The sequence below is a fragment of the Ovis canadensis genome, chromosome 7, assembly GCF_042477335.2.
Source record: "Ovis canadensis isolate MfBH-ARS-UI-01 breed Bighorn chromosome 7, ARS-UI_OviCan_v2, whole genome shotgun sequence".
In the NCBI taxonomy this organism is placed as follows: Eukaryota; Metazoa; Chordata; class Mammalia; order Artiodactyla; family Bovidae; genus Ovis; species Ovis canadensis.
In genome coordinates, this window is record NC_091251.1 from 40,312,487 (window position 1) to 40,325,850 (window position 13,364).

The 13,364-nt window shown below is 41.0% G+C and overlaps 1 protein-coding gene across 2 annotated transcripts in view; it reads left to right on the forward strand.

Annotated features, from left to right (window-relative positions):
* The window catches only part of FMN1 (formin 1), a 435,744-nt gene extending 425,387 nt beyond the window's left edge, over positions 1-10,357 (forward strand). For both annotated transcript variants that reach the window (XM_069595979.1, XM_069595980.1), the window contains 2 exons: positions 8,249-8,333; positions 9,500-10,357. In XM_069595979.1, the coding sequence (XP_069452080.1) occupies positions 8,249-8,333; positions 9,500-9,544 (130 nt within the window). In that variant the 3' untranslated portion in view covers positions 9,545-10,357. The remainder of the gene's footprint in view (positions 1-8,248; positions 8,334-9,499) is intronic.
* Positions 10,358-13,364: the final 3,007 nt, after the last annotated feature.

Consider the following 13,364-nt stretch of genomic DNA (forward strand, 5'->3'; position numbering starts at 1 on the left):
GGGCTAGGAACACAGCAATAAAAATGATAGCCACCGTCTCTACCTTCATGTATCTTATTGTCTAGCCTAGAGATTTGTATGTGATAATTTTCCTTAATTGCCCCATTGTGTCTTAATTACATTCTCAGAAAAGTATTTACATGGCCAGTAAGTCTTGCTTTTTCTTTATACTTTTAATTATATAGAACACTTTGAAAATATAATCCTTCCATGTATAAATATAGAATTTTCCTATAAGGAACAAATATTATTTTGGTTATGAGATAAACAAGGTTAATGTGAAAAAAATATATTTACTCACAAATTCTATAATTTGAAATGTAAATTTTATTTATGATACTTACATCAGAGAAACTTGGGGAAATTGTGAGGAAATAGATTCAATCTTCTTTTGAAGTTGAAATAGTTTCTTACTTATTCATCTGGAAAAGGTCAGTTTTCATTGCAATCCCAAAGAAAGGCAATGCTAAAGAATATTCAAACTGCTGCACAGTTGCACTCGTCTCACACACTAGCAAAGTAATGCTCAAAATTCTCCAAGCCAGGCTTCAACAGTACGTGAACCATGAACTCAGAGATCACATTGCCAACATCCGCTGGATCATCAAAAAGGCAAGAAAGTTCCATAAAAATATCTACTTCTGCTTTATTGACTACACCAAAGCCTTTGACTGTGTGGATCACAACAGACTGTGGAAAATTCTTCAAGAGATGGGAATACCAGACCACCTTACCTGCCTCCTGAGAAATCTGTATGCAGGTCAAGAAGCAACAGTTACAACTGAACATGGAATACAGACTGGTTCCAAATCAAAAAAGGAGTGTATCTGTCACCCTGCTTATTTAACTTACATGCAGAGTGCATCATGCGAGATGCCGGGCTGAATGAAGCACAAGCTGGAATCAAGACTGCCATGAGAAATAAGAGTAACCTCAGATATGCAAATGACACTACCCTTATGGCAGAAAGCAAAGAGGAACTAAAGAGCCTCTTGATGAAAATGAAAAAGAGTGAAAAAGTTCACTTAAAGCTCAACATTCAGAAAACTAGGATCGTGGCATCCAGTCCCATCACTTCATGGCAAATAGATGGGGAAACAGTGGCTGACTTTATTTTCTTGGGTTCCAAAATCACTACAGATGGTGATTGCAGCCATGAAATTAAAAGACACTTACTCCTTGAAAGGAAAGTTATGACCAACCTAGACAGCATATTAAAAAGAAGAGACATTACTTTGCCAACTTAGTCAAATCTATGGTTTTTCCAATAATCATGTATGGATATGAGAGTGGGACTATAAAGAAAGCTGAGTGTGTAAGAATTGGTGCTTTTGAACTGTGGTGTTGGAGAAGACTCTTGAAGAGTCCCTTGGACTGCAAGGAGATCCAACCAGTCCATCCTAAAGGAGATCAGTCCTGGGTGTTCATTGGAAGGACTAATGTTGAAGCTGAAACTCCAATCCTTTGGCCACCTGATGCGAAGAGCAGACTCATTGGAAAAGACCCTGATGCTGGGAAAGATTGAAGGCGGGAGAGAAAGGGAACAACAGAGGATGAGATGGTTGGATGGCATCACTGACTCAATGGAGTTGAGTTTGAGTAAGCTCCAGAAGTTGATAATGGACAGAGAGGCCTGGCATGCTGCAGTTCATGGGGTCACAAAGAGTCAGACACAACTGAGCAGAACTGAACTGATTTATTTGGTTGAGAAATGTATGTCATGTCTCCATCAAAGTATAGCTTCTCATTATGACTTTTAAAATTTGTGTTCAGATCAGAAAAAGTTGAGGTGAGTTCCTTGGTTTGCTGAATCTCTGGATAATAGCATTAGTTGATTCAGTTTGCTTTCAGAACACATGTAAATAATATTATTGCAAGATAGTATTTAGCCAGCAGCTCCATTAGCATTATTTATAGTCAGAAACTGTTGTCATGCATTCTTCAGGAGTTGCTTTATCTCTGTGATGGAAGATTCCATTATGCCTATCCTTTATTACATGTTCAGTTCGGTGGCTCAGTCATGTCTGACTCTTTCCAATCCCATGGACTGCGGCATGCCAGGCCTCCCTGTCCATCACCAACTCCCAGAGTTTACTCAAATTCATGTCAATTGAGTCAGTAATACCATCCAACCATCTCATCCTCTGTTGCCCCCTTCTCCTCTTGTCTGTACCAGCATCAGGGTCTTTTCCAGTGAGTCGGCTCTTTGCATCAAGTGGCCAAAGTATTAGAGCTTCAGCTTCGGCATCAGTCCTTCCAGTGAATATTCAGGACTGATTTCCTTTAGGATTGACTGATTAGATCTTGCAGTCCAAGGGACTCTCAAGAGTCTTCTCCAACACCGCAGTTCAGAAGCAACAATTCTTTGGCACTCAGCCTTCTTTATGGCCCAACTCTCATCCATACATGACTATTGGAAAAATCATAGCTTTCACTATATGGAGCTTTGTCAGCAAAGCGATGTCTCTGCTTTTTAATACACTATCTAGGTTTTTCATAACTTTTCTTCCACAGAGCAAGCATCTTTTAATTTCATGGCTGCAGTCACTGTCTGCAGTGATTTTGGAGCACCAAAAAACAAAGTCTACCACTGTTTCCATTTTTTTTCTCCATCTATTTTCCATGAAGTGATAGGACTGGATGTCATGATCTTAGCTTTTTAAATGTTGAATTTTAAGCCAATTTTTCGTTCTCCTCTTTCACCTTCATCAAGAGGCTCTTTTGTTCCTCTTCACTTTCTGCCGTTAGGGTGGTGCTACTGCTACTGCTAAGTCACTTCAGTCGTGTCCAACTCTGTACAACTCCGTAGACGGCAGCCCACCAGGCGCCCCATCCCCGGGACTCTCCAGGCAAGAACACAGGAGTGGGTTGCCATTTCCTTCTCCAATGCATGAAAGTGAAAAGTGAAAGTGAAGTTGCTCAGTCGTGTCTGACTCTTCGCAACCCCATGGACTGCAGCCTATCAGGCTCCTCAGTCCATGGGATTTTTATCATCTGCATATCTGAGGTTATTGATATTTCTCCTGGAAATCTTGATTCCAGCTTGTGATTCATCCAGCCAGGTATTTTTCTTGATGTACTCTGCATATAAGTTAAATAAGCAGGGTGATGATATACAGCCTTGACGTACTCCTTTCATGATTTTGAACCAGTCCATTGTTCCATGTCCAGTTCTAACTGTTAATTCTTGTCCTGCATACAGGTTTCTCACGAGGCAGGTAAGGTGGTTTGGTATTCCCATCTCTGGAAGAATTTTCCACAGTTTGTTGTGATCCACACAGTCAAAGGCTTTAGCATAGTCAATGAAGCAGAAGTTTTTCTGGAATTCCCTTGTTTTTTCTATGATCCAACGGATGTCGGCAGTTTGATCTAAATATGTTAATTAATTTAATCCTCACAGTAACACCATGTAATTAATGTTAGGTATATATGATTGTTGTTTTTTTGTTTGTTTGGGGGCTTCCCTGTGTGGCTAAGGCTGTAAAGAATCTGCCTTCAATGCACAATACCCAGGTTTGATCTCTGAGTTGGGAAGATCCTGAAGAAAAGAATGGCTGTGCCCTCCAGTATTCTTGCCTGGAGAATTCCATGGACAGAGGAGCCCAGTGGGCTGTAGTCCATGGGGTCGACATGACCATGCAGCTAACACACACACACACACACACACACACACACACACACACACACACACACACACACACACACGATGCATATGTATATCATGCCATTTTATATATAAAGAAACTGAAAGTTGATTAACTCACTTCAAGTTGTCTAATAACTGGCAGAGTTGGAGTTAAAATCAAGCCTCACTGATGCTGAAGCTACTTTGCACCAAGCTTTGATTCTTCTCAGTCCTTTCTGATTTTCTAGAGTGCCCAGTGAAAGGGAGACATCATAATTGAATGAGAATCTTTAGAGAAAAGCAAGATAGAATCACCAAGATCGGAATTGTCCTCAGAAACCTGGGGTGTGCATGAGAACCTCCGTCTACAGAACAGTCACAGAGCAATAGGAAATGGTTAGCAGTGGGAACAGGACATTAGGTTATCTCTCTCCCAGTTTACCTAATTCCCCTTTTTCAATCACCATCCCCTGCCCCCGATACTGAGAGAACATGGAAAGTGATTGCAGAGCTACTAAGAAATATGGGAATCGAGGGAGGCAATGCTGAGCCTGGATCATGGTAAAAGGCCACTTCCAGAAGAAGAAATCAGAATTCTAAGACGAAAAGGAACTAGTTAAGCAAAAGATGACCCTCAGATTTCCTAAAAGTTAAGGAGCCGCAGGAGGAATAGTAATTCCAAGCGATTCCATTGGAATTGAGATTAAAGGATGAACAATAGGTGCTTTTGTTGAAAACAAATCTTGCTGGAGAAAACCAAGGAGAGAAGGTGCTACAAGCCATGGCCTCATCTTGATTGCAGATCCCTTACTGATTGGTCTCCAATGCAGTCTGAACAGGATTTGCTCCTTCTAGTACATTCTTTTCTTATGTGAGTATGGTGACAATTACTGCTAGAAGCAGAAAAGTTTAGTAGGCAGTGTGGTATATTTGTCAGACCTATGCCAGAGCTTGTTCTCACGGCAGCTCTGCAGATGCATTTCTTGGGTTACATAATTCATTGCTCATCTTTGTCTCATTTTTCTTTTCTGATGCACAAGTCAGCATGTTGAATTCATTGAACTAACTTGTGTATGTGGGCAGAGAGGCTGGATTATGAAGTGTGTATTTCAAACAAATTGTGCAAAATTAAGTAACAAGCTAAGGCGCTCAGCCACTTCTTCAGTATTAAGCAAGTATGGGATTAGTAATGAATGAAAGATTCAGATTTGAGGCCCTGAAAAAAAGCATGTTCATTTTTTTATGTCTTTGATTTGAAGACATTTTTAAAACACAGGCATTTAGAACAAAGACATTCAAAACCATAAAATATTTTTAAAGAAATTTTTAAGTAAACATGTTAAAGATAACAACACACCCATATTCTCACCACCTAGAATTGTTAACATTTTGCCACATATTCTTAAAGATTTTATAATTGAAAATGAAATATTGTGGATAAAAATGGAATTCTGTTGACATTTGCTGTTGTTCAATCGCTAAGTTGTGTCTGACTCTTTGCAACCCCATGGACTGCAGCACGCCAGGCTTCCCTGTCCTTCACTCTCTCTAGAAGTTTCCTCAAACTTAATGTCCATTGAGGCAGTGAAACCATCCAACCATCTCCTCCTCTGCCACCCTCGTCTCCTTTAGACATACTGCCTCCCAAAGTCATTCTCTTCTTCCATCTTTCTAGCAATAACTTCTATCATGAAAATAGTCTCTTTCCAGTCTGCATATAAGTATAAATAGATGTCTACATACAGGTGCAGGCATCTGTGAACAGTCTTTTGTGGGCACTGCTCCCCAGCATTTACACAAGGTAGCATAACGCACACACAGTAACAGGAGTAGTGAACATATGTTGCGTGATTACTCTGTGCCTGGAGCAGCACTCTCTCAGTCCTTTCAGTGACTCAACATAGCCCGCACTGTTGCATCTCCTTTTCTAGGTGCACAGAGAGGTCACTTGCCCAGGGTCACACAGCTAATAAGTAGTGGGGCTGAGAATTAATCCCACAGTCCGGCTCTGGAGTTGAGCACTTGACCACCAGGCCAGATGGCCTCTTCACTCTCTCACCCTGCAGAGTTTGTCACTCTTTCAATATCATGTTTCCAATATCCACAATTGTCGTTCACAGATTTAGTTTCTTCATTTTCACAGGTTTACCGTATTCTGTTAAATTAATACAATATATAAGCATCACTGCACTGTGCTTGGGCTTTCCAGATGGCTCAGTGGTAAAGAATCTGCCTGCCAATACAGGAGATGCAAAGACTCCAATTCAGTCCCTGGGTTGGGAAGATCCCCTGGAATAGGCAGTGGCAACTCACTCCAGTATTCTTGCCTGTAATATTCCATGGACAGAGGATCCTGATGGGCTACAGTCCATGGGGTCGCAAAGAGTTGGACACGACCGAGCACACACACAACACGGTGCTTAAGACCTATAAAATGCAAACAGTGAAAGTTTCTATCTCACAGGGTTGCTGGGAGAATTGAATGGCTTAATTCAAATAAAGCAGGGAGAAGAGTACCTAGCAGAGAGTAGGCACCCTGTAAATGGCAGCTGTTACTATTTGCTCTTATCATCTATCCTGTATCCTCTTGAACCTGATTATTAGGTTGTTTCAATTTTTCATTATTGCATACATTGCAACGATGAAAGCCCTGTGTCTAATTATAAAATTTTCTTTTGGGTATCTCCCTAGAAGAGGAACTGATAGCTCATGGGGTATGTATGCGTTCAGTTTCACTTGATGCTGCCGAAGCTTGCTGTGTACATTCACACACCCTCATACATGTTTTGGGTTCTATCACCCGTTATTGTCCTCAATGTCAGTTGACATTCTCTGTTAGATTTGCCAATCTGATGGTTGAGAAATACTGCCTTGTTGAACTGATAAGCTGAGTAAGAAATAATGTCATGTTGTGGAATTGGGTTTTTTATAACAACTTTATTGAGCTATGATTCACATGGTGTAAAATTTACCCTTTTGAAAGTGTTCAATTTAGTGGTTTTCCATATAGTCACAAGGATCTGCAACCATCACTGATAGCTAGTTTTAGGAGAAACCCCTTATTCATTAGCAGTCACTCCCACCCCTCTACTGCCCCCAGCCCCTGGCATTGCTAATCTACTTCATGTTTCTTTTATTTGCCTACTCTGGACATTGCATATAAATGGAATCATATAATATGTGGATTTTTGTAGCTGGCTTCTTTCATTTATCTTAATGAAATGGATTTTTTAGGTTCATCCATGATATAGCTTTCATTCAGCACTTCATTCCTAAATATGGGCCAGTACGTCATTCCTTAAAATATTCTGTTGTGTTAATATACTACCATTTGCTTATTCACTTATCAGCTAATGCAAATTTGGACTGTTTCTACTTTGGCTGTTTTAAATAGTTTTAAATAATGCTGCTATAAAAATCCATATGTATATTATTTATAGACAAATATTTTCATTTTCTTAGGTATACATATATTAATATACCAAGTAGTGGAATTGCTGGGTCATATGCTAACCATGTGGATAAAAATGGAATTCTGTTTGATGTTTGATGTTTGTTGTTGTTCAGTCACTAAGTTGTGTCTGACTCCATGGACTGCAGCACACCAGGCTTCCCTGTCCTTCACTCTCTCGAGGAGTTTCCTCAAACTTATGTCCATTGAGGCAGTGAAACCATCACTGCCAGTTTAACATTTTGCCCCAACAGTTTAACGTCAGCCAGTTTAACATTTTGAAAAGCTGCCAAACTGTTTTCCAACGTGACTGTACCATTCTCTAGCTCCATCAGCAGTGTAGAAGGATTCCAGTTTCTTCACATCCTCATCTCCAATGCTTGTAATTGTCTTTCTTTTTAATTCTGTCCGTCCCTAGGGGCTAGAAGTGGTATCTCCTTGTGGTCTTGATTTGTATTTCTCTGACTGATGATGTCGAGCATCTTTTCATGTGCTTATGAGCCATCTGTCTGTCTTTGGAGAAACATCTAGTCGAATATTTTGCTTATTTTTTAAGTTGGGTGATTTGTCTTTTTGAGTTTGTAAGCTATCCATGTAATCTGAATGTAAGTCCTTTATCAGATACATGATTTACAAGTATTTTCCCCATTCTGTAAGTTGTCTTTTGACTTTCTTGATGTGAACTGGTCGATTTTTTTTTTTTTCTGTGCTACATAGCTTGCAGGATCTTAGTTCTCTAACCAGGGATTGAACCAGAGCCCCTGACAGTGAAAGTACCAAGTCCTAACCACTGGACAGCAGGGAACTCTTTGGTGGATTTTAATATTCTCAGTTTTGTATGTTTCTCCAAAATTTTAGTTTTTCAGATTGTCTTTATCCTGTCTGCTGAGTGGTTCACAAGCCAGATAGCCTTGGGGTGTGCCCTTAGAATAACAGGGAGTCCATTCAATATTCCATAGATCAGTTGTTTTGATACCCCAGAGGAGATACCCTCACAGAATCTGAATTTAATCATGAAAAGCACTAGAAAAGCCACCCTTTATATTTCAGACTGCTAACTGATGAACTTAACAGCATTTGGATTTCTATTTAACCTGACCTCTTTCTTCTTTCCTTTTTTCTCCTCTTTTCTTTTCCTCCTCTCTCCTCCCCACTCCCTGTTTTGATTTCAGATTGAAAATGGCTCAGGAATCAGTCAGCAAGTTAACAGCAGAGAAGAAAGTGGAGACAAAGAAAATCAACCCCACGGCTAGTCTGGTGAGATATGTTTTTCATCACAACCTCAAGACTTTTCATTATACCTGAGGTGCACCCAGAAGTGGGCCTAAATTTAAAGGATAAAACCCAGAGGGATGAGTAGTATACATATTCTCAGTTCCCATCCCAGGATACCACATGGTGAGAAAGGACATAGGGGAGGACAGAGTAAGGAGCAAAACCCAGCCCTGTATGCTCTTCCAGCAAATTCAAACAGGGCCCTTTCCCGATAAACCAAATGTAGTCACTTGCCATTTCACACCCTTGCCCATCGCACCTCACACCAGGATCCCCTTCATCTCAAAGCACCCTTCTCCTGAACTTGCTGAAGCATTTTACCCTCACCAGTTCCTTTTTCTTGCTAAAGAAAGGGGTAGGGAGTAGCCTCTTTTGACAGTTGGTAAAACTGAAATGCAGAAGGATACAGCCTACCAAGATCACTTCTCAGACTGCTGGCTGGTCCCCTGACTGCTCGCCCTAGGATAGAAACTAGCAGACTACTGTTTCTTCCTAGCCATGAAGGGAAGCTGTCCTCCACAGTCCCATTTGCAATACTGATCACAAGGAATCTCCATGAAACAGCTGGAATAGCTGAATGGTTAGGAAACCAAGGTATAGAGGTTCAAGTCCCAGCTTAGCCACTTACTAGTTATATTTTACTAGTTGTGAAGTTACTTCTTTATTCTTCACTAGTACTTTTGCCAGTTGCTTTAAATTCTTTGACCACCTAAGTGGGGTATAAGTGAGATGATTTCTGTTAACCAACAATGATGTTCTCCTAACAACCCCATCAGCAGCTCAGCAAATGTTGAGTGAGAAATGGGGAAGTCAGGGCTGTACGACTTCATCAGGGACAGCCATGGTTGGCTTTCAGAGCTCCTACCTGATGGAAACATTCTGTGCCCATTTGGTGGTATATTCGGTACACTCATCTTTATATGGTATATCTATATTTTTGGTGGCAGTGGGCTCAACTCAGATTTTTGTCTTCTTCCCTCATTATCCACTGCTCCTTCCCCAGGCCTCTATCCTCTCATTTCTAGGGCATTTGGTACAGCTCTATTCAACATCATAGACCAACATTTGAGAAACATACCAAAATTTGAGAAAGGTGAAAATTTAGGAAAAGGAATAACAATAAACTCAATTTTTGTCTCAAATAACAGAAGGAAAGACTGCGTCAGAAGGAAGCTAGTGTGAGCACCAACTAACACAGAGACACAGGAGAACAGTGTTGGTGAGGCATAGCACCTGCATGACCCTCTGTAACATCAGTGCTACGAGAAGTCCTCAAAAGATACGTCACTCAATGTTTCTTTTGCTCATCTCTTTCCGAGCACCCTGTGCCTTCTTGAAGAAGTCCCTTGTTAAGCCATAGGAACAATGAAATGCCGCTGAAGAAGTATTTAAGAACTGTTTCTTCTAGAGGTCCAAAGTTCGCTCTGCTACAAGACCAGAGAATTACCAAGATTTTTGAGTTTTTCTTTTTTTTTTTTTAATCAGGGACCTTAAGCTTTCAAACCCAAGCATGATACATGTAAACTTGTGAAAGAAGAAAAGATAGATTATTTGTGACAGCTGCCTTGAGCTAGTTCAAGCCTTGATGTTTACAATAATCAAGCCTGCTGGTTTGATTATTGATCTTAATTTTGATTCTGTTGCAGCAAGATCCTGAAGCACCCTTCTTGCCAAAAATGTTGAGACTTAACCAGAATTATTTTAAGAGGCCCAAGACTATGTGCCCCATACTCAAGAAATGGTTATTTTTTCGTTGTTTTTCATGTGCTAGAAAGAACAGAACATGGAATTATACATGGATGGAGAAGGAAGTTCAATAGTCATAAACTTCTTTCTGGAGAACAAATTATAATACAGGTAGTTGGCATCAGCCATTTAGCAAGACCCATTCTTCTGTTTTTGTATCAGTTCATTGAGGTTTCCTAGGCCACTAGGAATTCTCTACCCCTACTTTTGAAAAAAAAAAACAAACAATAAAAAAAACCTATGATAACTGAGCAGCAACAGACTTGGGGTCAAAGCATCTGCTTTGATGAGTGACACAGTATCAGTCAGAGTACATTTCACACCTCAAATCGTCTATGAGTGGATATACCACGTTGAACTGCAGCTGAGCTGTGCACCAGGTTCTGGGACTGAATATGGCTGGACCTCTCCCACGCACCCTGGGAGACAGTGTCTAGACAGGAGAGCAAATGCTACTTGCAGCTGTTTATCATGACCTTGACTGACAGACATATGGCTTATGGTTGAAGCAGGGGGGTTTAATGTCCAAAAAAGAGAGGGTAGTAAAAAATTTATTTACATCAAAATGGGAAGAGGGTGATTACATTGATGTTGAATGATATTGAATTTTGAGTTCAATAGGTAGTTTTTTCTGACCCTGGAAGCCCGTGTGATTACTGCCTCTAGAGTCACAGGAAAACCACCTTGGACCTCTCGCCTGACATTTTTTCCTTAAAGCACTCTCCTGTGCTGTGAGAGGAGAAGAGAGGAGACTTGGGGTGAAATGAGGTAAGGATCAAAGCCTATCAGGTTTCAGTCTTGAAAGGAGAGAGGTCCAAGCTTTCTCCTCCCAACTGATGGAAGACCATCCAGAGAAGAGCAGAAACCTTAACACCCTTCCCCATCTGCTGGTCATGTGTGAGCTGCCCCTTGCCCCAGCATCTTGCCAGAATCCCTCAACTTGCCAGGTACCTGAGTGTCTACCCAGGACCTGCCTGCTAGTTACCAGCCCCCACGGGGACCCCATAATAGATATAGCCCATTAAAGTAGCACCATATCCTAATACAATGCCCAGGAATGCAGAGTCAGGATCAAATCTAGTCACAAAGCCATATTCCTGCAGGTGCTAGCCACTCTTTCTAATAATTAAAAAAAAGGAATATAATAACGTGGTTTATTTTTTCCCCCAAAAATAAAAGAATGAGACAAGCAAAACAGAAGAGCTGGTAAGAACTTACATGACTAATAGTAGTTGCTTGTGAGCAAGCCTTTCATACTGCTTTCTTAGATTGTTTTTCTCTTCATTTTCGCTTAATGGTGAGGACCTAAGAAATTCCTCAATTTGAAACAAATCCTACTTACAGCTACCCTGTGCTCTGTTGACAGTCCTAGTGTTAACAGACAAAAGAAAAAGCACCTGTTTTACCCATGTTCAAGTTGGATTTCATTCTAGTGGACAGACCAGAAAGTGGCAGCGAAATAAAACCTTTTCTAAAGAGCAGAGTTTGCCTACCTTTTTGGGGAAACCTAGTGAGTCCAACATACTGTTAGTGTGTGGAGACACCATGGCACGATCCCCCTCACTGTCACCCAATTGGCATCCTGCTTTAGGTATCCGGACACCCCTCCCAAGTCCGCACATGGACTGCAGTGTGACAGTGCCCTCATTTGTAACTTGACCTGATGCTTGGTAAAAGTTCACAAGACTTTGTCCAAGGTGGACCATCTTAAACAACCCAGAGGCCCTGAGAGAATGACCTATCCAAAATGCAGCTGAGATTGTGTTAACTACAGCAGGTGTCGCTAAACTTTTCATGAGTAAGTAGTTGGGGTACACTTAGCAGCTGGGGCATGTCTGGCTGTTCTTAGCACAGGCTTGCCTGCACAAGAGGGACAGTGGCCAGTATTTCTACTCTGCATGTAACCAGACATATTTGACTTACTAATCAGACTCAGAGAAACCCTAACTTGTAACAGCATCATCTCTGCCTAGTTAAGATTCATTAAAGCTGAGGACACAGTGGATAGCAGTTCAGATTCTTGCAAAACCTGCATAATCATTGAGCACATGAGTGTATCAGATATGACATAAAAGCGTTATATAAACATGTTAGGTAAAAAACACAGGCCTATGAAGTATTGAGGATCAAGTGAGGCGGAGGTGTGCTATATGGCTTTGTAACCCAAGAAGAGGCAGTTTATGGACAGAGGCATGGTGAAGGGAAAAGGTAGCCAAGAAGAACGATATGATGGTAGTCAAGGCCCAGGAGTCACAGGCGATAGACCTGCTGCTCAGAAGTTGCCTTTTGAATCCTTGGGTTGATGTCTATGAAATCTCTCTAAACATTCATTGCAACTACCCAGGAACTATGAGGAGAAAAGTCTGAAGTCTGGGAAATAGACTAAAGAGATCCAGTCGTGCTCTTCCATCTTCAAATGTTTTAGACAAAACAGTGGGCAGCATGATGAGAAACTGGATGCCAGATTGGACTCCGGTCTCCAGTCCTCTTTCCTTCCCGGCTAGAATAGTAGACGCTGCACGCCTGCTCAGCTGCTCTTAGGCACCTCCTTTTCTCATAAGTACCGTAAGGAAAGGCATTTCCCTAAAAGCTCATATGCGGCTGGTGCAGAAACTAAAGGCAGGAAAAAAAACTCTTTGGTAGTATTCAGCAAGGTGAAGAAGTCATTGGTCCAGTTCTTCCAAGACCGTGATCAGATGTATCAAAAGATATGTAAGTGTATTTTTGGTGAAGATTTGCTTGTTGGACTGGGATTGCCTATATCTCTCTCTAGATTATATCACCTGCATGGGGAAATTTTAATTTTACTTCTTTGTTGGACATCATATTTTATTTCTATTTCATTCTTGCCTGGTGTCACTGACATAGCTCATTGCACACAGCAGACAGCACCTCGTCAGCCAGAATCTGAAAGGGAATTACCAGTGTGGACCTGTGGGCTCTTTCCCAGTAACCAGACTGTAACACTGACATGGGAACTTTATTCAGACCAATCATTCTAAATTGGTCTGTTCTGTAGTACTACCGCCCTTGCCAAACAAAGATAAAACCAATTTGGAGCTTTCTGTGTGGAGAGGAAGGAAGAAGTCAAAAAAATAAAGCTTTCCCCCCCCCCCAAAATAACTGATGCAAATATCAAATATCCAATTCTATAGTTAGTTTAAATAGTCTAAAAATTGCTAACAAGGACTCCGCTAGATTTGAGCTTCATTTTTCTTTGATCTTGCCCGTTCTCATCATTTAAAAACAAAAAGACCAAAAGGTAGA